At 36.7% G+C, this 26333-nt stretch overlaps 1 protein-coding gene across 1 annotated transcript in view; it reads left to right on the forward strand.

Moving 5' to 3' along the window:
* Window positions 1–26333, forward strand: part of rnf17 (ring finger protein 17) — a 315372-nt gene that overhangs the window by 286892 nt on the left and 2147 nt on the right. Inside the window, exons 28-32 of the mRNA XM_039746236.1 lie at window positions 4955–5062; window positions 11191–11317; window positions 17278–17416; window positions 18012–18201; window positions 23524–23625. Of these exons, the coding sequence (XP_039602170.1) occupies window positions 4955–5062; window positions 11191–11317; window positions 17278–17416; window positions 18012–18201; window positions 23524–23616 (657 nt within the window). The 3' untranslated portion in view covers window positions 23617–23625. The remainder of the gene's footprint in view (window positions 1–4954; window positions 5063–11190; window positions 11318–17277; window positions 17417–18011; window positions 18202–23523; window positions 23626–26333) is intronic.

The raw sequence follows: 26333 nt of genomic DNA on the forward strand, positions 1-26333 counted from the left end.
CTGACCTCGGAGTACTGCATCCTTCAACCATCCTTCTGCTGATACCAGCATAGGAGAGACATCCCCATCCACAATTACAGCAGCGCAGAGAGCTGAGGAGACTTCGTGCCAGCAAAGCAGCGGGTCCAGATGGAGTATCGCCACGACTGCTGAAGGCCTGTGCACTGGAACTGGGGAGAGTCCCAAGGCTTTGGAAAACATCTTGTATCACCCCAGTACCAAAGGTATCACGTCCTAGTGAGCTGAATGATTTCCGGCCTGCCGCTCTGACATCACATTTGATGAAGACCATGGAGCAGCTGCTGCTTCACCACCTGAGGCCACAAGTCCACCACGCCCTCGATCCTCTGCAGTTCGCATACCGGGAGAAGGTGGGAGCGGAGGATGCCATCATGTATATGTTACACCGATCCCTCTCCCACTTGGACAAAGGCAGTGGTGCTGTAAGAATTATGTTTTTGGACTTCTCTAGTGCCTTCAACACCATCCAACCTCCGCTCCTTAGGGACAAGCTGACAGAAATGGGAGTAGATTCACACCTGGTGGCATGGATCGTGGACTATCTTACAGATAGACCTCAGTATGTGTGTCTCGGGAACTGCAGGTCTGACATTGTGGTCAGCAACACAGGAGCACCGCAAGGGACTGTACTTTCTCCGGTCCTGTTCAGCCTATATACATCAGACTTCCAATACGACTCGGAGTCCTGCCACGTGCAAAAGTTTGCTGATGATACTGCTATTGTGGGCAGGAGGAGGAGTATAGGAAGCTAATCAAAAACTTTGTTAAATGGTGTCACTCAAACCACTTACACCTGAACACCAGCAAGACCAAGGAACTGGTAGTGGATTTTAGGAGGCCCAGGCCCCTCATGGACCCCGTGATCATCAGAGGAGACTGTGTGCAGAGGGTGCAAACCTGTAAATATTTGGGAGTGCAGCTGGATGATAAATTGGACTGGACTGCCAATACTGATGCACTGTGTAAGAAATGTCTGAGCCGACTATACTTCCTTAGAAGGTTGGCGTCCTTCAACATCTGCAATAAGATGCTGCAGATGTTCTACCAGACGGTTGTGGCGAGTGCCCTCTTCTACGCGGTGGTGTGCTGGGGAGGCAGCATAATGATGAAGGACGCCTCACACCTGGACAAACTTGTTAGGAAGGCAGGCCCTATTGTATAAATGAAGCTGAACAGTTTAACATCTGTGGCAGAGCGACGGGCACTAAGCAAGCTCCTGTCAATCATGGAGAATCCACTGCATCCACTGAACAGTGTCATCTCCAGGCAGAGGAGTAGCTTCAGTGACAGACTGCTGTCAATGTTTTGCTCCACTGAAAGACTGAGGAGAGCGTTCCTCCCCCACACTATGCGACTCTTCAATTCCACCCGGTGGAGTAATTGCTAACATTATTCAAAGTTATTGTCTGCTTTTACATGTATTTTTATTACTCTTTAATTTTTTTTGTATCAGTATACTGCTGCTGGATTATGTGAATTTCCCTTTGGGATTGATAAAGTATCTATCTATCATCTATCTAGAAGACAGGTCTCTTGAACTGTCCCTAAAAGCATACCAGGTTAATCTGTCCTTCCATTTCTACAACTGTGGCTTTTTTATTTCTAATAAACACAGTCACTGCACCTGTAGTTTGTTTGGATTGAATAGTCCAATTCTTCTTTGGATTTCCATATTGGAAAAACTTGCACATCAACAATATTAGGTGGATTCAAAAATGTTTTGGCTAACTAGCTATGAACTAGTGTCCATCACTACGCAGATTATTAAGTCATGAACTTTGTGTTTTTTTTAATTTTTTATTTAAATAAAGCAATGTTCCAAGAATTCTATCTCCTATGCAGACTTCAGTTAACAAAGTTCTGGTTCTGAATATTGTGCTTGAAAAATAAATTGTAAGAAGTCATGTCCTATTGTTTGTCGTGTGCAACCAGGAACATCTTCAGTTTTGTAAAGGACACTGACACAAACGCATTACCTACAATGAGGAAAATTCATTGAACATATTGGACAAGAATACCTGAATTATTAAGAAAACCTGTATAGAGCAGGTACCATGTATTTTAAAAGACTAATACATTGCTTTATGGGCTAACATGAATGCGGTATTTTTCAGTGTTGTGTTTATAGTGTTGTAGCCTGTTACTCGGTATTTCCCGACATAGAGAATATAAGTGGTACACCACAGATGATGTGTGATGCATTACAATTAAGTCTGATGTTGAGTAGTCCATGAAAATGTTAAGTTTCAGTTTGACTTGATGTGACAGTTCATAACACTCTTCGTAAGGCTGGGAATTACATATAATTCCATATTTCTAAACAGCGTTGTGTAATGGCAGGTGAAAACTCATACTTGAAATAAATCATGTGGCCTAATTTGATCTGATATTGTTATTTTAATCTGTGCTTTTATTTTAACTTGGTCTTGACTCCATCTTAATTAGTTGCAGTCTTGGACTTCTGGACTTAATAAAGGTAGACTTGATTGCAGTTCTACTTACCTGTTCAGTTCATTTATGCTTAAAACATTTATTGGTTTACTCTTCATCCTGAGGGAGTAATTTTCACAAAATGTGACCTAGTAATTGACTAAAAATGAAGGGAAAGTCATACTTTTCTCAGTATTTTGTAAGAGTGCAGATGCAAAGACTAAAATTGTGAAGTTGAACTTTGGTAAGGCAAAGAACTGATGCGGCAAAGTCTAAGGAAGATAGACTGGGATAAGCTTTTAAGTGTGGAGACAGTTGATGAGCAGTGGAACAGGTTTAAAAATGTTTTACATGTAATGCAGGACAGGTACATACCTAAATTTGGAATTAATGGGAAGTTTAAAAAACCTCCACAGTGGATTAGTAAAGACTTAAAAAAGAAGCTGCAAAGGAAAAAAAACTGCTTTATAAGGCATACAAGACTAATGACTGCAAAGTGAATCGTAGAGCGTATGAGAACATGAGAGCAACCATTAAGAAGGATATCAGGGAGGCTAAAAAACAGTTGGATAGAAATATAACAGATAAGGTTAAAGAAGACCCTAAGAGATTCTTTCAGTATTTTAGTAGTAAAACAACAGTCAAGGAGGAGGTGAAGCACATCAGAAATAGTAAAGGGGAATTAAAATATAGCGGATACCCTAAACTTACATTTTTCTGAGGTCTTCACAAGTGACCAAGTGGATAATCTCCCAGAGGTAAACGGAACTACTAAGGAGGTACTGAGGGAGCTGGAAATTGTAGAGGGCGCTCAGATTAAACAGGAAGAAATCAAACATATCACCGGGACCAGATAATATTTACACTTGAATTCTTAGGGAGGCTAGAGAGTATATAGTGTATATAAACCCTTGACACATATTTTTAGGAAGTTACTGAGCACGGGAGAGATTCCAAAGGACAAGAAAATGGAAAATATCATCCCATTATATAAGGGTGACAGGGCAGATCCAAGCAACTATAGGCCGTTAATCTTAACATGCATCACAGGAAAATTAATGGAAGGAATTATTAAGGATAAGATTGAGTAACATCTGGCGAGGACAGGAGTTATTAGGGACAGTCAGCATGGGTTCAGAAGAAGGAGTTCTTACTAACATGCTAGATATGAGGAGGCAACAAAAGTATATGATTAAAATGGAGCATTTGATATTATTTATCTTGACTTTCAGAAAGCATTTGATAAGGTGCCACATGAGAGGTAGGGCATCAAACTAAAAGAAGTGGGAGTTCAGGGTGATGTTTGTAAATAGGTGCAGAATTAGCTCAGACACAGGAAGCAGAGGGTGATGGTGCAAGGAACCTCATCAGAATTGGCTGATGGGTTCAGTGTTGGGGCCACTGCTGTTTTTAATATAGAGTATATACAAGATTTAGATATGAATATAAGTAACAAGCTTTTTTAAGTTTGCAGATGATACCAAGTAGGTGGATTGGCAGATAATTTGGAATCCATTAAATCATTACAGAAGGACTTGGACATCATACAGGCTTGGGCAGATTTGTGTCAGTTGAAATTTAATGTCAGTAAATGTAAAGTGTTACACAAGGAAGTAAAAATGTTAGGTTTGAATACACAATGGGAGGTCTGAAAATCGAGAATACACCTTATGAGAAGGATTTAGGAGTCATACTAGGCTCTATGTAGTCAACTTCCCAACAATGATCAGAAGCCATTAAGGTGGCAAACAGAATGTTAGGTTATATAGCACCAATGTATGGATTACAACTCCAAGGAGGTTATTCTCAAGCTTTATAATGCACTGGTGATGCCTCATCTCGAGTACTATGTGCAGTTTTGGTCTCTATGCTACAAAAAGGACATAGCAGCGCTAGAAAAGGTTCAGAGAAGAGCGACAAGGCTGATTCCATGGCTAAAGGGAATGAATTATGAACAGATTAAAAGAGCTGAACCTTTTCAGTTTAAACAAAAGAAGATTGAGAGGTGACATAATTGAAGTTTTTAAAATTTTGAAAGGAATTAGTACAGTGGATTGAGACTGTTATTTTAAAATTAGTTAATCAAGAACACAGGGACACTGTTGGAACATGTTAAGGGTAAATTTCGCAAAAATATTAGGAAGTTTTTCTTTACACAGAGAACCACAAACACTTGGAATAAGCTACCAAGTAGTGTGGTAGACAGTAAAACTTTAGAAACTTTCAAAACTTGACTTGTTTTTTTAGAAGAACTAAGTAGATAGGACTGGTGAGCTTTGTTGGGCTGAATTGCCTGTTCTCGTCTAGATTGTTCTAATGTTCTAATTACTGCATGTCACTCTCAAATTTTACTTAGTAAGCTGGAGCACGTCTGCTTTAGTCAGCTGCAGTAGTGCCACTAATGCCTTTGGTCTTTTTTCGCAGGGTGTACTGTAAATGAATAGAGACATTGCTCTTAGATAATAAAACTGTTTTTCTAAATATTAGTATTTTTTCCCAACAGGGTTTAGAAGTTGAGCTCCCTCCTGTGCTTGCTTATACTGATCTTATCCTGCCAAAGGCAGGAAAACTATTTTCTGTGGTAGTACATCACATGGTGACCCCGAATGAGGTATGTAGAAAGTCTTATTTAATGTGTAGGAATTTTGGGTAGGTTTGATAATACAAATACTGTATTTACAGATTATTGATTAATTTCTTGAAATCATAAATTGTATAATTCATTGTTTTATTGTATATTAACAAGAAAGATTGTTATGTTGCACTTCTCACACGACGAAGATCAAGTCCCTGGTTGATAAATGAATTACATGGTTTTAATTTTCATTGTGTCTGTTTACTTTAAATATATCAAATATTTAGCAGCATTTCACAGTTTATTTCTTCTTGGACTATTAATCATTCAGAGTTTCATTTTCTATAGCACGTTTCCTGTTTAAGATTGCAGTATAGCCTTCTAGTCAGCACTCACAAAAGGTTACGTTATTGCGTAAAGAAATCCCAAGTCGTCCTATGTCATCTGAAATGTTTACTCCTGCCAGTAGGCCCTGAATCATTTTAAAGCTGTCTATGTCAAACATACTTTTCACATGGTATCCTCACCAGAAAACACACACATTCAGATATTATCTTTCTAAAATGCCAAATTCATCCATTATCACAAATAATGATTCCCACAGACCTACAGAATAAGGTATTTTTGGCCACTCATTTAAGAAATCTAATTCACTTACTATGTATACCTAACAACCATTGAGAGTTTTTTTCAAGGATTTAGCCACAAATTCACTACTGTGGTCTGTAAGAATCTGCTGCACTGTTGCTTCTATGTGTATAAGTATACTTATTTGTAAACACAAAATCTTGAGATACTTAAACTTTTCCATTTAGTATAACTGACCCTAATCCCCAAACCAATTTACCCCAAACACTCCTTCAAGAAAACGACATTCCACTGCCTTCTGGGAGAGAAACATTATTTTAAATTCAAGTTTGGTAATCTTGACTGCTTCATACTCCACTATGAACCATTTTAGTGCACTCCAAGAAAACGGTAAGTTGATACAGAACATCATACTTTGTTTACAGTAGCCATGCAACAATATGATCCATGTGCAATATCACAAATATAATATATGATCTTGTATACAACCTTAAATTCTGTGTATGAAAATCACAACCTGTTAGAATTTTACAGATCATATATCTCATTTCCCTAAGATCAAACTCAATATACAATATCAGACTTACTGTCACAAATATGGACACATCTCATTTTACACAACCATCTGGTGATTGGTTGATGGGATCAGTTCATCACTCATTACATGAGTTTTCAAAATCTATAACCACAAATCTGCATATAAAGATAAAATTAACCTACTTAACATTCTGTTGAAACCAGGCATCCACCACACCCATTTCTTCCAGTTGGGGCCGCAAATAGTTCTCTAGCATTTCAGTGTAACGTTCTGAAGTAACGGTGACCATTGCTCCCCCCTCCTCAAAAAAGCATGGGCTTACAATGACAAATTCTGCAACGATGCACCAAACTGTAACACACTAACTGTGCAGGGGTCTCTGATGAAATTCACGAGGGTTGGTTTCAGCCCAATAGCACAAGTTTTGCTTATTTTCGCAACCATTCAAATGGAAATGTGCCTTGTCACTGCACGTGATGATGGCATCTCAATGAGCGGTTTGCAGAATGTTCATGCACAACTCTCTACACTTCTACCAGTCTGTCTCAGTGAGTTCTTTTTCATTGATGGAAAGTTATGTTCTTACTCTTGACTGTATAAATACACGGCTGGGCAATATGGATTTAAATTGATATTGTGATTATTTTGATCAAAAATATTTTCTCACAATGATGATATGAAATATTAACAAGTCTTTTTATCAAAATTTAATGACTTCATGAATAGTCATGCCTCAAAGAAACATCTCAAATAACATTTTTTCCCAACCATTTTTGTTTTATGTCTCTTCTAGTTCTTTTTGAATTTTTATTGTATGTATTCCATTTAACACCTTGCCTGCCATCAGTGTCTGCCAGCCAGTAAACATTACTGTCTTTGTTTGACTGCTTTATATAAGGAAAGACAAAGCTGTTTATTCATTACTGAACAAATTACAGATGATAATACATGTACATGTGTGTATTGTACATATATATTTTTATTAATTATTTCATTTGGAATGGTTCCAAAGTATGTATTTGCATACAAGGGCTTTTCCTGACTCCAGTTATTGATTCACAGAATAGTGCAAAGAGTGCAACAATATATATGTGTAGTCTAAAATAAATATTGAAACAGAAAATTAAATTGCACCAATAATGAGTATAATACAATAACTTTACAGTGCTTTTAACAGCTCAAGTTAAGATATTTTTAAAAATGTTATCAACCAGCTCTTGAAACAGAACTACAAAACAAATTTAACAAAAGAACCCGTAGTAAATTAATTTGCATTTATCTACAAGGCACACTGTGCTCATAAAGTACTATATGAATAAACTCTGTATCCCAAATTCTACCACATACCTTGTTTAAATGTGAATGAATGCTTTGCTTGAACATAAATATATAACTAAAGATAAACATGATAAACATTGTGAAGATGCTGGCTAATATTTTTTTACTTTGTATACTTAATGTTTGATCACAGATGCACACAACTTAGGAAAAGTTACAAATTAAACATTCCAAGGTGGTAAAGTGGTGTTACTGAAAATAGCAAGACACAAAGTACAGTATGTACACAAGGACAAAATTGATTATTAAATCAATTAAGACAGCATAACACCATAGCTTTATATAATTCGAGACATTCTCACAGTCATTAGGAAGGTCAGTTAACATGCTACACAAAAGTACAAAATCAAATTAAAATAAAATAGCAGGTAATGCAGTTTACCCCATCACTGATACAGTAACATTTAAAATTAACACACACACATACAAAAAGGCTGCTGTGTTTATTGCTGCTTATAATGTTTAAGTAGCGGAGGGGGCATAAAATGGATAATTGAGGGCTTAAGTACTGCATGCGCAGGCCTGGCCTTTTCATATGCATCAGTATGTTTTATCTTTAGATGCTATACTTCTTGAACTGTCATCACAGGAAAACCAAGTCATTTTCAAATGGCCAGTTTAACCCTACCTGTTCTAAGCACTTTGTGTTCTGATCCTCTATTTTATTTTTATTTTTTTTTTACATTCATCACTGCCATGGGTGGAGTCAACGTAAACATGCTTAAAAAGAGCAGTTAAGCCTATATGGATTTTATTTCATATTCATAAGAAGTTGTGGAAAATCATATAAAAGTGTGAACATTGTGATTTTGACTTTTACATATTTTTATTAAATATTAAATCACAAATGTAATATATTGCCCAGATATATTGTATAGTATGTATAAGAAAAGGATACAATATTATATAGTAACATTTTATGAAACACAGATTATAAACATATCAGATCAATCATATTAAACTGATTACTCACTGTACAGCAAGTCAATAGCTTAAAGCATCTGATGCATGAATTAGTTGTCAAGAGGAAGGAATTCAGTTAGAACATTAGAACAATCTAGACGAGAACAGGCCATTCAGCCCAACAAAGCTCACCAGTCCTATCCACTTGTTTCCTCCAAGAAAACATCAAGTCGAGTTTTGAAAGTCCCTAACGTCTTACTGTCTACCACACTACTTGGTAGCTTATTCCAAGTGTCTGTCTATCTTTGTGTAAAGAAAAACTTCCTAATGTTTGTGCGAAATTTACCCTTAACAAGTTTCCAACTGTGTCCCCGTGTTCTTGATGAACTCATTTTGAAATAACAGTCTTGATCCACTGTACTAATTCCCTTCATAATTTTAAACACTTCAATCATGTCACCTCTTAATCTTCTTTTGCTTAAACTGTAAAGGCTCAGCTCTTTTAATCTTTCCTCATAATTCAACCCCTGTAGACCTGGAATCAGCCTAGTCGCTCTTCTCTGGACCTTTTCTAGTGCTGCTATGTCCTTTTTGTAGCCTGGAGACCAAAACTGCACACAGTACTCAAGATGAGGCCTCACCAGTGCATTTATAAAGGTTGAGCATATCCTCCTTGGATTTGTACTCCACAGATCGTGCTATATAACCTAACATTCTGTTAGCCTTCTTAATGGCTTCTGAACACTGTTGGGAAGTTGATAGCTTAGAGTCCACTATGACTCCTAAATCCTTCTCATAAGGTGTACTCTCAATTTTTTCCACAGAATATTTATATATAGTACTGCTACCATCTACAGCTGTGTATTTTATGGTTTTATCATGAACTGTGCTCTTGAATGACTTGAAAGGCACAATTAAATAAAATGTATTGTTATTACTGGTTTTATTTTCTGTGAAAGTGCCACTGCTGTGAAACATCCTGCATTGTTCCAGTTCCAAAGATCAGCGGCACTTATGTCACACTATATGAAGATCCTTGAGAGACTGATCATGGACTATATGAGTGTTGTTTTGTTTTAGACCACCTGGACCCACTGTAGTTTGCCTATCAGATAAACTTAAATTCTATAATGTAAGGAAAGGTTGTCGCTGAGGCTTGACTGGAGTTTGAATGTATGCCATTTCAACTTTCCTCTACTCAAGTTAGTACAGTCGCATTACTGAAAATTTCAGAAACTGTACAATTGAATGTTGTGTGGTACAGGCAATTTATAACAGAGTAACACAGTATTTCTTGCTCATTTTCTCACAATCTCAAGAGTTGGACATTTTTTTGTATTCATCCCCTGACTTTTCGGTCACCTTTTCACAGAGTTCCTTGAGTTCTGTTGTATTTATTGTGTGGGTTAGGTAGGTAAATTGACTTGCTACTACAATCAATTGAAACATCTTGACAGGTGATTTCCTTTGAATTAATTAAGTGACTTCTAAAGCCAAATGGCTACACCAGTAATGATTTCGGTGTGTTGTATTAAGTTGTGTGACTACATACAGTATGCAGTATTTTTTGTTTTAAATTTGTTATTAATAAGCCTGCTGATTAATTACATCTAACATCTGTGATTGCAGTTTTTAACAAAACATCTAAATCCCATTAACTTCACTGTGCTTCACACATAGTTAATTAAACAGCATCAAATGAATCCAAGTCTATTAATTGTAGTAGCAGTGTAGCACTGCCGCATAAATACTGCATATTGTACAAGTGTCTGTCTTATGAGTGCTGTTTATCACTGCCTGGTCTTCCACACATTTAACGTGTGGAAGCTTTCTTCATCCCAGGACTGAGAGTGGAAAGAAAATGATTGACAACATTGCCCATTGATAGTGAAATTTCTAGGCTCCAGTCAGTGACTAATACAAAAATAGATAAAGAGGCAGCCAAAAACAAAGAGAGAAGGAAAAACCCATTGAGAGATATCCAGTTTAAGCTCAAAGGTTATATTAAGTGGGGAAAAAAGAAAGGAGTTGGTAAAAAAAAAAAGCATACCTTGAACCAACCAAAGTAAATCAACACAACTGGCTGAAATAGTATTTTATTTTTCATTGTAGTGTCATTTTAAACATCGCATTATAGACAGAATCAATCAAAGTGACTGACTAATTTGTATTAGAAGGTAATCACTGAGGTATTTGTGCTTTACAGAAAAATATTAATATGGTTGAAGGAAATGCATAAACTTTCAATTTATATTCAGTTAATTTCAATTAAGTTTTAATCATAGGATTAATTGAGACTCAATTTTTTGATCTATTAGTGGCCGTAGTAATTCATTTAGTCCACTTCGCAGAGATCTGTTTTCACTCAAACTCTTGCTTTGAGATCTTTTTTCTGCCGATCGATGTTAAACAAGCCAAATTAAATACATTTTCAATCAATATTGTGTAACAAAATATGAAGGCATTGAACGGTGTGAATACTTTTTATAGGCACTTAACATTTGAATAACAGCCATGCCCCATACTTCTGTTGGCATCACAGCAGAATAGCTTTATCAGAAACTTATACAAAAATGTGATTTTTGGCTAGAAATATTACAGATTGTTTTTCAAATAATTTTATGTATTATTGAATGGCCCATGACTATCTCTGTAACTTCTTGTTTAAGCTGATACTCTACTATGGACACAAATAAGATCAGATTTCAAAGAACAAAAAAATATCATGCATAATGGAATTTCTTTAAGACAGAAAGATTTGTGTTTCACTAATAATAATATTTAAACTATTTTTCAGGTGTACCTGTCTCCTAGTGATGGGGTGCATGAAGTAAGCAATCTGGAAAATGCAACTTTGCAAGATGTTTTAGATCAGATTAATGAAAAAACGGATACTCTTCCATTTGTTACTGATTTTTGTCCAGGTAGTTTTATTGTTCTTTTCATGTTTGTTTTAGAAGTAACTGTAGAGCTTTGAGACTTGCTGATCTTTAAAAAAAAAATTTCCTCCTGCATAGTTAATCAATCACCATAACAGTGTCAATCAAAAATGATACAAAAACTATTAGGAGAATATGCACAGGATACAAAGTGGTAGTTAACTAAATGATTTTAAAAATCACATTTTTCTTTTTTTAAAATGCATACTGCAGGAGCGTTGAAACTGTTTGATTTTTTTTAGTTTGTCTTAATTCTGTGAAATTGTTTGAAGACACAAGAAAACATTACTGATGTAATTGATAATGCTGAGTGATTTGATTTTACAGTGCTTGTTGTTAATGCATTGATTGATGGCAAGATACGTTTTTTTCTACAGTTTTTGCCATGGAAAATATGCATTTAAAAGCCTTGTGATTATAAACTACTAGCAGTGTCATTTCAAACCTTCCAAACAATGATGTGTCTCATTGTTGTAATTTGACAATATTCTAAATCTTCTAAGACTTAAACTCCAAGAGTGTTCAGCAGTTAACAGCTTTGTTTTGTATCATCAATAATGAAAGGAGTATGATGCTTATCAAAATTACTAATTTCTTTAGTTGCATTTATTTGGGGCACACACTTCTTGCAGATATTTATAAAAGAATTTCTGCTGTGCTAGAATTGATTAACACCTCCTAAGTGCCAGTAGTAAGGATCATAAGATTTAGAAATTATAGAAATAAATTATTTATTTAGCTTTTTTATTGTGGATTATAAAATAATAAAAAAAAAATAAAGAATCCCGTAAAACAGTGAAATGTCTTATGATGTCATAGTGAAGAATACCTTACTGGTGTCCAGCAAGACACCATGACGTTCATGGCAGTCAGAGGCGTCATTTTAGGCACAGGCAGCAGTGAAATATCTGTCTGTCCAGAGTGGAAGCACTATAGAAATGCTACAAGGAAATGTTAGCTATTTGTTACTATCATATTCCAGATTTTTCTCAGATTCAGTTCTGGTAATCTGGGGAGATAAATGGTTTGCCTCAAACTATGAGATCCTTGTGGTGCTCAGCATATACAAAAAAGGAACTTGTTTGCCCCAGGTCAACTTTCCTATGTAAGTCTGATCTCCATGAAAACATGTCATTAAAATTTTTTCGCAGGTTATCACTACAAACAACATGGGGCAAGTAACACGAAAAAAATGTTATTTCCACCTTTAACTGTAATAGACTATGGTATTTTTCAGCAATAACAGCAACCATTTTTCTTGTAATTTTTGTACTGTTTCATATTGTAATGTGGAAGTATTTTGACCCAGTCCTCCTTGAAGAACTGCTTCACCACAGTAACATTAGTGGTTTTTCAAACATGAACTACTCATTTCAGATCCTTGGACAAGGAGCCATTTAGGTGTCTGTCTCCATCTATTCTAATGTAAACTTGTTTATGTCTTTTGAAACAGTTTCTTTCTTCATGACCCAGCTTACAGACAAACAGCTTTACAGCTTTGTGAAAAGTTCTCATATAAGGCAAAATTACTGGTTCCTTTAGTTAGTCAGTTTCTTATACAGTAAAGCCTTCCAAAACCATGACACTAATGCTTTTGTTTTCCCAGGGCTTCACCCAGGCTTTAGTTTCTCTTCCTTATGTTTATTTATTCAGTTGTATATTTATTTATTAGTTGTTTTATGTTATTTATTACACATTACTGTATTTTTTGATTCTATTTGTTTTTTAGAGGATTTCCTTGTTTACTATTTGTTTTGCAATTTTGTTTCTATATTTTGTGCATGTTCAGCCTAGGGGATTGTGGTCTTCTGGCACTGCAGCTGCTGTGCCTGCTTGTGGCCTATCTAAAGGTCTGTGATGCCACAGGCTCATGCTGAGGCATTATCATTCCCTGCTGTTATTTCATTTTCTAACCAGCTTAGACCAGGGTGGCATGGGGCTGCTAAAGCCTATCCTAGCTAGCATAGGGCACAAGGCAGGATAAAACCCTGGACAGGGTGCCAGTCAATAACAGGCTCATGTTATTTATTTCCTTGAAATATTTTCAAGTCTTTTTGGTCTTTTGACATTTTTATTTGGTTCTTCTTGTTTTAGATTGTTATTATTGTTGTTATTAGTATTGCTGGGCAGTATAACCAAAATTCAACACGGTATTTTTCAAAATTATACTGGTTTCATGGTATTCGGCGGTATTTTTTTTCCCATGCATGAGTGGATGTTAATCACATTTTTCACTGTAATTACTGCAGTAGACTGGCTAAGAATAACCTATTCCACTGTCATGATAATTATAAAAACATTTTAATGTGCACACAACTATTAAGACAGGTTTGTATGGCTCCATAAAGTGATAGTTTTCAAAGGGATGGCACTGATGAAAAGAAGGAATCGCATTGTATGACAGTTGCAGTCCAAATATATAACCTTTTTATTGAACAAAGTCTGCAAACAACTTAAACTATAATTTTGACAACCTATTTTCAACCATCCAAAGAGGTATTTAGAGTTAGTAAAATATCCAGAGCTGCTTGTCAAAAGTTGTATTGCACGGAACATGTTTTAGAAAAGGAATAAATAGTAAATATTTTTTGTAAACCAACTACACTTTTTGTTATTGTTAACAATCTATGTCCACTGACACATTAGCTGTCTGGATTGTAATGGCGTTGGTTGTCTTGATCCATCGCTTGCTTTTTTTGTCGTAGGCAGTACCTCTAGCAAACGTGTCTACAAGTGACTCAAGTGTCCTCCAGCTTTTTCAGTTTAACCTAAGGACGTGGAGGGTGCCAATCTTAGTTCCATACATTCGTGGTACTCCAAAGCATGTTAAAGCGGCTAAAGTGGTGCAGTAAATTGCTTGTGTTGCCGCCTCCACCGACAACTTTAGCTCAACAGCATTTGCAGTAAATAGTTGTTTGGTTCACACCCAACCTTTTCAAACCAAAGTATTTCCAGACAACAGACACGGCTCCTTTTTTTGGCAAAAGTTCTTCTGTGTCATCATGTTGAACTTTATCGTCTACTACAGGTTCGGTTTTGGAATGCTCTCTGTCCATTTTCACTGCACAATACCTCCACTAACGCATGTACTCCGTTGCATGCATGTTTAGCAGTGTAGCAGTGAAAAAGGTCCCCTCTTAAACAGTTTACTGCTGCGCCACGTTCTGAACATTGTTTAGGCTATTTAAACTGGTGTTACGGTATAAGAAAACTCCATATCATAACAAAAATAAAAAACGGTTTTCAGTATGATCCCGTATACCTCCCAGCACTAGTTATTAGTATTATTTCACTAGCAAAATACCCGCGCTTCGCAGCGGCGAAATACTGCCTTAAAATTTTTATTAAGAAGAAAATTAAACCTTTTTAAACTGTGGGAAAATATACCAATAATTATTTGTTAAGGATCTCTTTGTATACCACATTGTCAGTTCGGCCCTCCGGTTGTAATATGACCAAGCTGTGCACTGAGCTTACTCTTGAGCATGCAACGTACAGTTGGCCATGTGAAAAGTAATCTTGTCTCAAATCACACAGCTTGGATTGCTGAGTCATAATCAGTTTGAGTTTCATGGTTTGTTCCAATTACGACAGTATTTGCAGGACTTGTGTTGAAGTGACATTCGGCATCTGTCAAGCGTTGTAAGCATACAACCGGTTTCATCGATAACTTCACATCCAGCTTTTGAGAGTTTAAACATTCATAAACAAAGTGTCAACTACTGAAATTGTCACCTGTGAATCTAAGATGTTTAAGAGGCATTGGCGGTTGTCAAAAGGAGTAAAATATTTGGCCATTTCGGTACACTTGAAAGCGACAACCAAACAATTCAGCGGCAGCCATCACCTCACATGCAGAGCCATAGGTGAAGGGCTTAAACATTTCACTCTTATAGTACTCCTGTGTAGTATAATTATCTCCTGTACCGTCATCAGTCTACACCTTGAACCTGTCCCAGTCATTCAATACATAAGACACAATGTTCCTCCGGATATCAAGAGTGAGCCTGAAATGGCCGTGCAATATGTAACAAAGAGAATGGAAAAGACAGGCAGCATCTCCGGACATGGAAATCACTCGGTAAGTGACAGCTCTTTGATCGATGGTGATCACCTTGATAGACATGTTAATGGGGGTACGGTTGGAACGATAAAGGAACAATGTAAAGTAAGTCTAAAATACCTACACAATAACTATAATCGTAATAAAAGAACAATAAAACAGCGGAGAAGCCGTGGATTAAATAAAAAGGCTGTATTTATCAGTAGGGAGACGTGAATCCCGTGGCGAAGCAAGGAAGGGAATGTAGAGACCGGCGACGGACAGCCTTATATAGGCAGGCAGCCAACAACGTGGGAGGCGTTGGGATGGGGGACCCAACACCGCCCCTCACAGTGACCGAGCTGCAGGCTATGGACGTATATATGTACGCAAGTAGGATTCAGTTAGCGTTGGGAACCCGCGTACCAAATTTCTTGAAGATGGGCCCATAAGTAACAAAGACTGTTGGAAAGTTCAATATGGCAACCGACAGTGGCGTCATACCACCAAAATAAGTACGTACATTGGTTTCGGTTAGCGCAGGGAAGCTGCCTACCAAATTTTGTGAAGATGGGGCCATAAATAAGAAAGTTCAACATGGTGGACGTTGTCGACCGTTATGACCGTTACATGTTTCGAATTGAAACCTGCTTAAAGTTTGTAAGTAAGCTGTAAGGAATAAGCCTGCCAAATTTCAGCCTTCTACATACATGGGAAGTTGGAGAGTGAGTGAGTCAGTGAGGGCTTTGCCTTTTATTAGTATAGATTTATAGAAGCATTTCAAGGCACTCAGGGACACCTTACAAAACACATTAATAGTAATATTTACAATATAGAATAAATAAAAAAAATTACAGTTGAAATAAAACCAGTTCATTGTAATTAAATGTATCAACTAAAATTTATATCGAACAAATTAAGCAAGCTTAAAAAGCTGTGTTATAAGGTGAGATTTAAAGATATGAAGAAAGTCGTTGTTATGGGGGTTTTAAGGGAGAGAATTCCAGAGAGTCTTGAGTTTTTGTTCTGTTTCTTGGTTTTGGAGATTTAGCTTTGGGATTTTGGTCCTGTCTTGATATCCAATGTGTTTTATTCACTTGTCTTTATTAAATAATAATAATATAATGCATTTTTTGTTATGTTTCTTTTGGGCTAAGGTTTATGGTTCCTTTCTCATATGTGTAGACCTAAGCCTTGTTTTGAGTTTTTTTGTAGGCTTGTTTGAAGTTGTGGATTCTGAATCATAACAATGCCCATATTACTTAACCACTGATATGAAGTGGAGTGCTAGTTTTCCTTTCACTTCTAACCATGGAAATCTTATACCTAAAATTGAATACAGTTAGAAAAGAAAGCCAATTCTGGGATTATTGTCTATATTTGCACATTTTCTGCCTTTGGGCAGTGAGGCTTTGACAGCAGGTTATAAACTTTTAGAAATAGCTTTGTAACATTTCTAGATTGCTAGATGTTTAGTTTTTTTCTTGGCCTGTGATTTGTCAGGTTTAATAGAATGTTAAGACCCCAAATATTTTGGATACACATATTTGGCAAGATTGCTTTTTTTTTTTTTTTTGCAATAGTGTACCTTAATAATTTCTTTTAACTTATTTACTTCACAGCAGGTTGAATGAAGTACAAAAAATATTGTCATGCTGGATCTCTGTATGTTTGCTTGACTAATTTGCACATCATACAGATTAAAGAAACAATCTTAGCATTCTTTTCCTCCTTTCACTCAGTTTATATTGATTATCAAACCATTTAAAACATCTGAAAAAATTAACGTAAACTTAGCTTGGTAGGCTGCCAAATTGCATTACACACATCTGCTTAATGTTTTAATGGTATTAATATTTAAACAGTCATTATGGATTTTTTTCCTTTTTTTCTGTTATTACAGGTGCTCCTTGTCTCGCTCAATATAGTGATGGGAAATACTACTTTAGAGCTGAGATGATAAAAGTTTTGAATCTCAGCCCAGTAAAGGTTCTAGTTAAACATGTTGACTATGGTTCTTCTGCAATCTTGATCACCAGCAGGTATAGAAGAGCATCCTGTTTTGTTTCATACTTTTATATCATTGTTAAGATGATGTACAGTATATTTGGTGCTAATCATATTTATACATTTTTTCTCACAGAATATAAACTAGACATGTTTTTCTTTTAATTACAACGCACATTGTTCTAGATTTTGATTGTTGATTTTTGTAAACTTAAAATTTTAGAGTTTTCCAAAAATATTAATTTATCAGTTATTTTTTAAATGCAATTTATATTTTATCTGTACATGCCCAAACCATTTAACATGGTTGAGTGTACATATCTAAATTATAATTAACCCATTTATGCCTAAGGAGTTTGTGCATGAAATTCACATATGTTGCGTAGAAAAATATAAGGAATAAGAATTTAAAGAGAAAAAAAAATGATTACATTCCATTGTGGAGTTATGTGGCGTTCCAAAATTGGAAAACTAGGCAAATCCACTTCTTACATTATGCATAACATATAAAATTACCTGATTGTCGTTCCAGTAATGGAACACGAGGCATTAATGGGTTAAATACTTAAGCACTTTCAGTTAATATATGGTAGAAAATCATGCACCTTTTATGTTACATTTATTTTTCAGACTTCGGCAAATCCCAGCTGAGCTTATGAAATACCCACGTCAGGCAGTCAAGGTAATATTGGGAGGATTTAAGCCTCTTCAAAATGATCTTGAATCTGAAAGAATTCTTTACAAGCCTGAATGGAGTATGAAAGCACTGTGGGCTATGATGGATTTATTGCAGAGTAAAACATTGCAAGCTCAGATTGTGGTAGGTTTTCAAAGGGTAACTTTTTGATTTATTGTTTATGCTAATTATAGATTATAACTTACTTTCATTGATTTAAATTAGTCATTTGTATTTTCTATGAATAAACAAACTTACACTTGCAAATTATTTTCACTAATGTGAGTGACAGATTTTAAATACCTAAATAATTAAAATTCTCAAATTATCTTAATCCAGTTTAGAGTTGATGGGGGCTGAGGCCTATTGCAGCAGCATCTCAAAACAAATTATGACCCAGCCCTAATAAATTGTGATATGAAGCAAAGCATGATTTTATAACCAGAAAAGTACTTTTGATTCAAAGTAATACAATGCAAGACACTTGACCATAATTCACACCTAGGGAAAATCTGCCATAAAAATAAGGGCTATTTAAAATAAGTATTTAAACCACAATTTTAATGGGGAACATTTCAAAGGCATTACCAAATATGGTGGTTGTGCATTCATCTGAATGGCATCGTAAGCTATATAAACAAAGCTCAGTAGACAAACAGAATGGATACAAGTAGCCACACCTCTTTGTGAAATGGCAGTTGAGATGTAGAGAAGCTGCTGCCTAGACTAAACTGCTCAGCTGTGCAGACCACACACAGAACCCAATCAGCTGAAAGCAGTTTTGATCTGATTGGCAGCTATTTCTAGTCTGACGAGTCACCTGTGGAATTGTTGGTCACCAGCTGCGAACCTGCAACATTTTCTTTTCAAAGACATGCTCAGATATAGCTTCTTATTGCTTTGAACCAACAAGATTTTTTTTCTGCTGCTGTGCACAAGAGCATCTTTGATGTTTCTGCAAACATTGCACTTCCTAGTGATGTCAGCTAAGCACCCAGTCAGCTTCCACTCTGTGTACCACATCACTGGACTACCCATAGTGCAAATGCTTTTTGGAAATCAGTTTTTCCATTCTAGTATTCCCCTGTGGGATCACAGATCTCCATCCACAAATATATAATGTTTGGATTACAAAAACACTCTCAGAAACAGTAAGGTAGCTACAGCTATGCTGAGCACACAGAAGCCAAAAACTGGAACATGGGATGGTGTGGCTGGTTGAGAACACAGGACAAGTTGGTTATCTGTACCAAACATCAGGAAATGGTTTTCAGTAACCAGTCTTTCAGGTAGCTGGATGACTGGTGGTCAATAACTACAGTAGCTTATCCCCACCTTTTATGGATTGTTGCAGTCTTTGATTTTTCACAGAGGTTCCATAGAGTCATTTCCTCTGTTCCTGAATAATATTGATCTTCACAGGGTAGCAGTGGGGTATTGGTACTAGTGGCATAGGAGGGGATGGAGGGGTCATCTTTTAATTGCATACATGTTTTTTCTGTATTTTTTCCACTTATTTTCCTAATAAAATATTGCCTAAAAATGGAAAATGTGTATTAAACAGTCAAACCCTATTGGAGAGTTCGTCACTGGATAGACAAAATAAGGACAACGTATTTGGCGGGAGGGGTGTTTGAAACCCCCTAGACTCAATTAGACACAGTTCTCCCTTGCCTCAATTGAGGTCAGTGTTCACGACTCCACCATAAGAAAGAGACTGGGCAAAAACGGCCTGCCTGGCAGATTTCCAAGACGCAAACCACTGTTAAGCAAAAAGAACATTAGGGCTCATCTCAATTTTGCTAAGAAACATCTCAATGATTGCCAAGACTTTTGGGAAAATACCTTGTGGACTGATGAGACAAAAGTTGAACTTTTTAGAAGGCAAATGTCCCGTTACATCTGGCGTAAAAGGAACACAGCATTTCAGAAAAAGAACATCATACCAACAGTAAAACATGGTGGTGGTAGTGTGATGGTCTGGGGTTGTTTTGCTGCTTCAGGACCTGGAAGGCTTGCTGTGATAGATGGAACCATGAATTCTACTGTCTACCAAAAAATCCAGAAGGAGAATGTCCAGCCATCTGTTCGTCAACTCAAGCTGAAGCGATCTTGGGTGCTGCAACAGGACAATGACCCAAAACATACCAGCAAATCCACCTCTGAATGGCTGAAGAAAAACAAAATGAAGACTTTGGAGTGGCGTAGTCAAAGTCCTGACCTGAATCCAATTGAGATGCTATGGCATGACCTTAAAAAGGCGGTTCATGCTAGAAAACCCTCAAATAAAGCTGAATTACAACAATTCTGCAAAGATGAGTGGGCCAAAATTCCTCCAGAGCGCTGTAAAAGACTCATTGCAAGTTATTGCAAACGCTTGATTGCAGTTATTGCTGCTAAGGGTGGCCCAACCAGTTATTAGGTTCAGGGGGCAATTACTTTTTCACACAGGGCCATGTAGGTTTGGATTTTTTTTTCTCCCTAAATAATAAAAACCATCATTTAAAAACTGCATTTTGTGTTTACTTGCGTTATATTTGACTAATGGTTAAATGTGTTTGATGATCAGAAGCATTTTGTGTGACAAACATGCAAAAGAATAAGAAATCAGGAAGGGGGCAAATAGTTTTTCACACCACTGTAAGTATTCACAGCCTTTGCCATGAAGCTCAGAATTGAGCTCAGGTGCATCTTGTTTCCCCTGATCATCCTTGAGATGTTTCTGCAGCTTAACTGGAGTCCACCTGTGGTAAATTCAGTTGATTGGACATGATTTGGAAAGGCACACGCCTGTCTATATAAGGTCCCACAGTTGACAGTTCATGTCAGAGCACAAACCAAGTATGAAGTCAAAGGAATTGTCTGTAGACCTCTCAAGACCGGATTGTCTCGAATCTGGGGGAGGTTACAGAAAAATTTCTGCTGCTTTGAAGGTCCCAATGAGCACAGTGGCCTCCATCATCTGTAAGTGGATGAAGTTCGAAACCACCAGGACTCTTCCTAGAGCTGGCCGGCCATCTAAACTGAGCGATCTGGGGAGAGGGGCCTTAGTCAGGGAGGTGACCAAGAACCTGATGGTCACTCTGTCAGAGCTCCAGAGGTCCTCTGTGGAGAGAGGAGAACCTTCCAGAAGGACAACCATCTCTGCAGCAATCCACCAATCAGGCCCGTATGGTAGAGTGGCCAGACGGAAGCCACTCCTTAGTAAAAGGCACATGGCAGCCCGCCTGGAGTTTGTCAAAAGGCACCTGAAGGACTCTCAGACCATGAGAAACAAAATTCTCTGGTCTGATGAGACAAAGATTGAACACTTTGGTGTGAATGCCAGGCATCACGTTTGGAGGAAACCAGGCACCATCCCTACAGAGAAGCATGGTGGTGGCAGCATTATGCTGTGGGGATGTTTTTCAGCAGCAGGAACTGGGAGACTAGTCAGGATAAAGGGAAATATGACTGCAGCAATGTACAGAGACATCCTGGATGAAAACCTGCTCCAGAGCGCTCTTGACCTCAGACTGGGGCGACGGTTCATCTTTCAGCAGGTCAACGACCCTAAGCACACAACCAAGATGTCAAAGGAGTGGCTTCAGGACAACTCTGTGAATGTCCTTGAGTGGCCCAGCCAGAGCCCAGACTTGAATCCGATTGAACATCTCTGGAGAGATCTTAAAATGGCTGTGCACCGACGCTTCCCATCCAACCTGATGGAGCTTGAGAGATGCTGCAAAGAGGAATGAGTGAAACTGGCCAAGGATAGGTGTGCCAAGCTTGTGGCATCATATTCAAAAAGACTTGAGGCTGTAATTGCTGCCAAAGGTGTATCAACAAAGTATTGAGCAAAGGCTGTGAATACTTATGTACATGTGATTTCTCAGTTTTTTTTATTTTGAATAAATTTGCAAAAAAAATCAAGTAAACTTTTTTCACATTGTCATTATGGGGTGTTGTGTGTAGAATTCTGAGGGAAAAAATGAATTTAATCCATTTTGGAATAAGGCTATAACATAACAAAATGTGGAAAAAGTGATGCGCTGTGAATGCTTTCTGGATACACTGTAGATGGGCATTGCATAACAGGAACAAGACTCGGCAGGATACAAGTACTAAACAGGTGTGGATCAGTGAGACACCGGTAGCTTAAAGGAACAAAAAAAAAAATTCATGCTACTGAAAAATGGCCACCTAAGAACAAAACCCTAAAAACCCTGATTTAGGCTTTTCCTGAAAATCTTCATTGGTCTACAATTCTTGGTCCCTAACAATATTAGCAAAACTAAAACCTAGGGTACTGTGGTGCAGAGTCTTCCAAGTTTCTACAGTAAGAGAAACTGTACTCCACATGTTTTATTTTAACACTGTAAAAGTAAAAATCATAACCAGAGAGAGTTATTACAACCCAATGACTGCTTTGTTTGAGTCAATCAAGGAGAAAAGACGAGGAAAACTGAAAGCAGGCGTGCTGCTTCTTCACGACAATGCAGCGGTTGACATGTCACATCAATTACAGGCTACCATCGGTGAATGTGGGTTTTAGCAGCTGAACCATCCACCCTATAATCCTGACCTGGCTCCCTCAGATTATTTCAAGTGATGAAGATGTTGTTGACGCGGGTTCAAAGAGAGAAGACAGCAGAGGATAGACAGTGTTTGTTGAATCAATACATACCTTTATTCTTTATGATTCTTGATGAGTAGAGAGACATCGCAGCGCCTGTCAGTTCAGGACTCAGCGCCAGCAGAATCTCTCGTTCCTCTTTTCTTACAGCCTTTATAAGTCAGCTGTCACGTACACATCATGCCAACACCCTGAGTAACAGACATATAGCTTAGATAAGGCATCACTTCTAGCTTAAAATTTAAGCAAGCATTTTTGATTAGTAATGAGTCACAAGACTCTTCCTTAAAGCGTGCATTTTTAAAGATTATATTATGGGTGAACTTTATATGTGAAGAAGTAATTTGTCATCTTTGTGATTAGGCCGACTTCCCTTTATCTTTTGTGACATGCTGTTCTTGTTTTCTGCGTACTGGCTTATTTGCATGTTCAAGGGTGCAACTGGCATTAAAGGAATGTTACACCCAAGAATTTAGGGAACAGGATAAGAGAAAGAAATTATACTGTCTTTTAAACTACATCTTTGTTCATAATAATTTCTTTTTTCCACAATGTCAAGGCAGCTGTGATGTCCTGGTTTGAAGGTCAAACACAAGATTTTTTTCCCAAAGGGTTTGTCATTGCATGAAAAGTGGATGAACTGTGTGGAACTATCAGTGGACTATATTAAAAAAATAAAACAAAATTTTTTTTTTTAAAACTCTTTTCTTTCCTATGAGGTAGATAAATTACTTAATGCCGCTTGTAATATTACCCCACTAGGACTACTTATGCATAAGTAAAATATGTTTTGGTGCATTATTTGAATGATAGGGTTTATTAATTATGTGTGCAAATTGTCTGTTTTGTAGTCACAGGATGAAAAAGTTACAGTACACTTGTTTGAAAATGGAAGTCTCATTCATGAAACGTTTGTCAAAAATGGTTACGCAGAATATATTTAGTGTTTGCAGGTAAGTAGGTCTTGTCTTTCTTTCTTTGATTGTTAAATGTTGTATATAAAGCACATACAGAAGGTCATTAGTCAATATTTTTAACTTCAAATCAGTACTTTATTTCTTCCAAGTTATGATCCAAATCCTTTATTCTGAACTTAAAATGTATTGTATGTTTGTGTGTGAATTTTTTTTTGTTTATTTTAAGGTGCTTTCATTGTATTTAAATATCCAATATGCTACATAAAGTAAATATTGGATTGAATTGCTAATGCTGCCAACATTAGCATTTTAACACAGCTTCTCACAGCACTATCCTAACATTCAGCGTTTCAGAAAATTTGAACAGCCACACTAAATGTGCTTTATTTTAGCAGAGTATCCATCAATTTACAATAGGACTGTTTCTGTATATTACCAAAGTGGTCACAAATAATAATGTCACGCCGCACTGAAGTAGTAATTCATGCAAAAGGAGCCCCGACCAAGTGTTGAGTGCATACATGGACGTACTTTTCAATAGGCCAACATTTCTGCATTAAAAATCAATTTGTAATATGTAATATTGTAATATGTAACCACTTATGTTATATTCTAATTTTCTAAGATGCTGAATTTTGAGTTTTCATTACCTGTAGGCCATAATCAGCAAAAAGAAAAGAAGTAAACTCTTGAAATATATCACTCTGTGTGTAATGAATCTATATAATATATGACTTTCACTTTTTGAATTGAACTACTGAAATAACTTTTCGATGAAATTCCAATTTATTGAGATGTACCTGTATACTGTAAAATCATATCTTAGTTTGATTTTAGATAGATATTTTATTAATCCCAAGGGGAAATTCACATACTCCAGCAGCAGCATACTGATAAAGAACAATATTAAATTAAAGAGTGATAACAATGAAGGTATAACAGGCAGACAATAATTTTGTATAATATTAACGTTTACCCACCCCCGACCCCGGGGGGAATTGGACAGTGACAGCAGTCTGTTGGGGACTGTAATTTAAGCCTACATGTTACATGATACTGATAGTATTAAATGGCTCTTTTCTATTTTAAACATATTTCTTCCAAAACAGATTTCTGACATTCAAACATTTTTGTAAATCTGTGTTACAAATACATAGTAAAGTGCTCTGATTTGGTACATGATAATATCAATTCAGAACCTTTAGACATCCAAGAAGTCATGTCTTAAATGACAAGAAATTGTCCAGATCATTTGGTTTCCTCTGTGACCCCTCAGTAGGATCAGCAGAGTAACATAAATTAAAATATTATTTAGTTTATATTCTATGTAGCCTTAAATTTTAATTTTTAAAGTGCTCTAAATTTTTGCAATAAGTCTCTTATCCATCCTGTTAAGTTTTATATTTATGGTAAAACATGCATTTTGGTGTTGTGCCCGCTTAGTGGCATTCACGTTTCTGTTTTTATAATAGAATAAACAACACACTGGATCTTCTTGTTGTCAATTCCATGTGCACTTGAGTTACTACTCCGTTTAGGCATCACCCTCACTGGCACTCAAAGTACAAAAAGTATCATGAAAAACTCGACTCTAAGACTAAATAAAAAAGCAAGACAATAACCTTAACAGATCTAAAAAATGAAACATTAAAAAAGAAGTGATATAAAGACATAAACTGTTGATTAAAGTAAATAATAATCGATAGAGTAGAAAGTATAAATATTGTCTCTGAATATTGGCTGAGGAACAGAACAGACTGTGTATGGTAAGCCAAACTAACAGAAATAATAAGAGTATAGAATCTGGCCCCAGAAACACATGCCTTTCTGACAATGGATAGGAAAATGTTGTTCATTAATTAAAACATACTGAGGCTCTCCACACCCTGCCAGATGTTTTGCTATATTCCATTTTCATTTTTTACTGATATTTGCTCTGTTTTGTAGTTAAGTATATGGTTTGTGCCAAGACTAATACCTAAAATAAATTGGTTTAGAGAGATGAGCCTTGGTCAGTTTAAAAATATTATTCACTAGCAAAATACCAAGGCCATGGAGAAGTAGTGTGTTAAAGAAGTTATGAAAAAGAAAAAGAAACATTTTAAAAATAACGTAACATGATTGTCAATGTAATTGTTTTGTCACTGTTATGAGTGTTGCTGTCATCAAGGATTTGATTATCATTATTTCTTTCAGTCAGGTTCATATTCGGAGGATGTGTTGTATTCATATTCAAGTTATATTCCGTGTTTGTCAACCGTTGTAAAGATAACAGGTTTCATTCATCGAAGTGAGCAATACCCAAATCGGTACTCGTGAATCTAAGATGTTTAACAGGCATTCCCGGTATTAAGTTGTGGATTTGCTTGGGAATATTTAGCGGTAGCGTGTCTATGAACTTAATTTAACCTTTCCCAGTCCTGCAAAGTCAGTTCATGTGAGCCGCTCGGAGTACATGCATCAAAGCTTCTGAGCTGTGCTTGTGCTATCTCGTTCGATCTTGCGATGTCCATGGCTTTATTTAATGTTAGCTCAGACCCAGCACTTAAAAGTTTCTCTCGCACTTTTGTTGAGTTTGTGCCAAACACTATTCTATCCCTGACCATCTTATCTTCGTTTGCATAAGCACAGTCCTTCACCTACAACTTTAATTCCGCTACAAAGTGCTGAAAAGTCTCGTTTATACCCTGCGTCCTCTCAGTAAACTTGTATCTTGTGAATATCGTATTTGTCTTAGGCATGAC

Source organism: Polypterus senegalus, chromosome 2 (assembly GCF_016835505.1).
Source record: "Polypterus senegalus isolate Bchr_013 chromosome 2, ASM1683550v1, whole genome shotgun sequence".
Lineage (NCBI taxonomy): Eukaryota > Metazoa > Chordata > Cladistia > Polypteriformes > Polypteridae > Polypterus > Polypterus senegalus.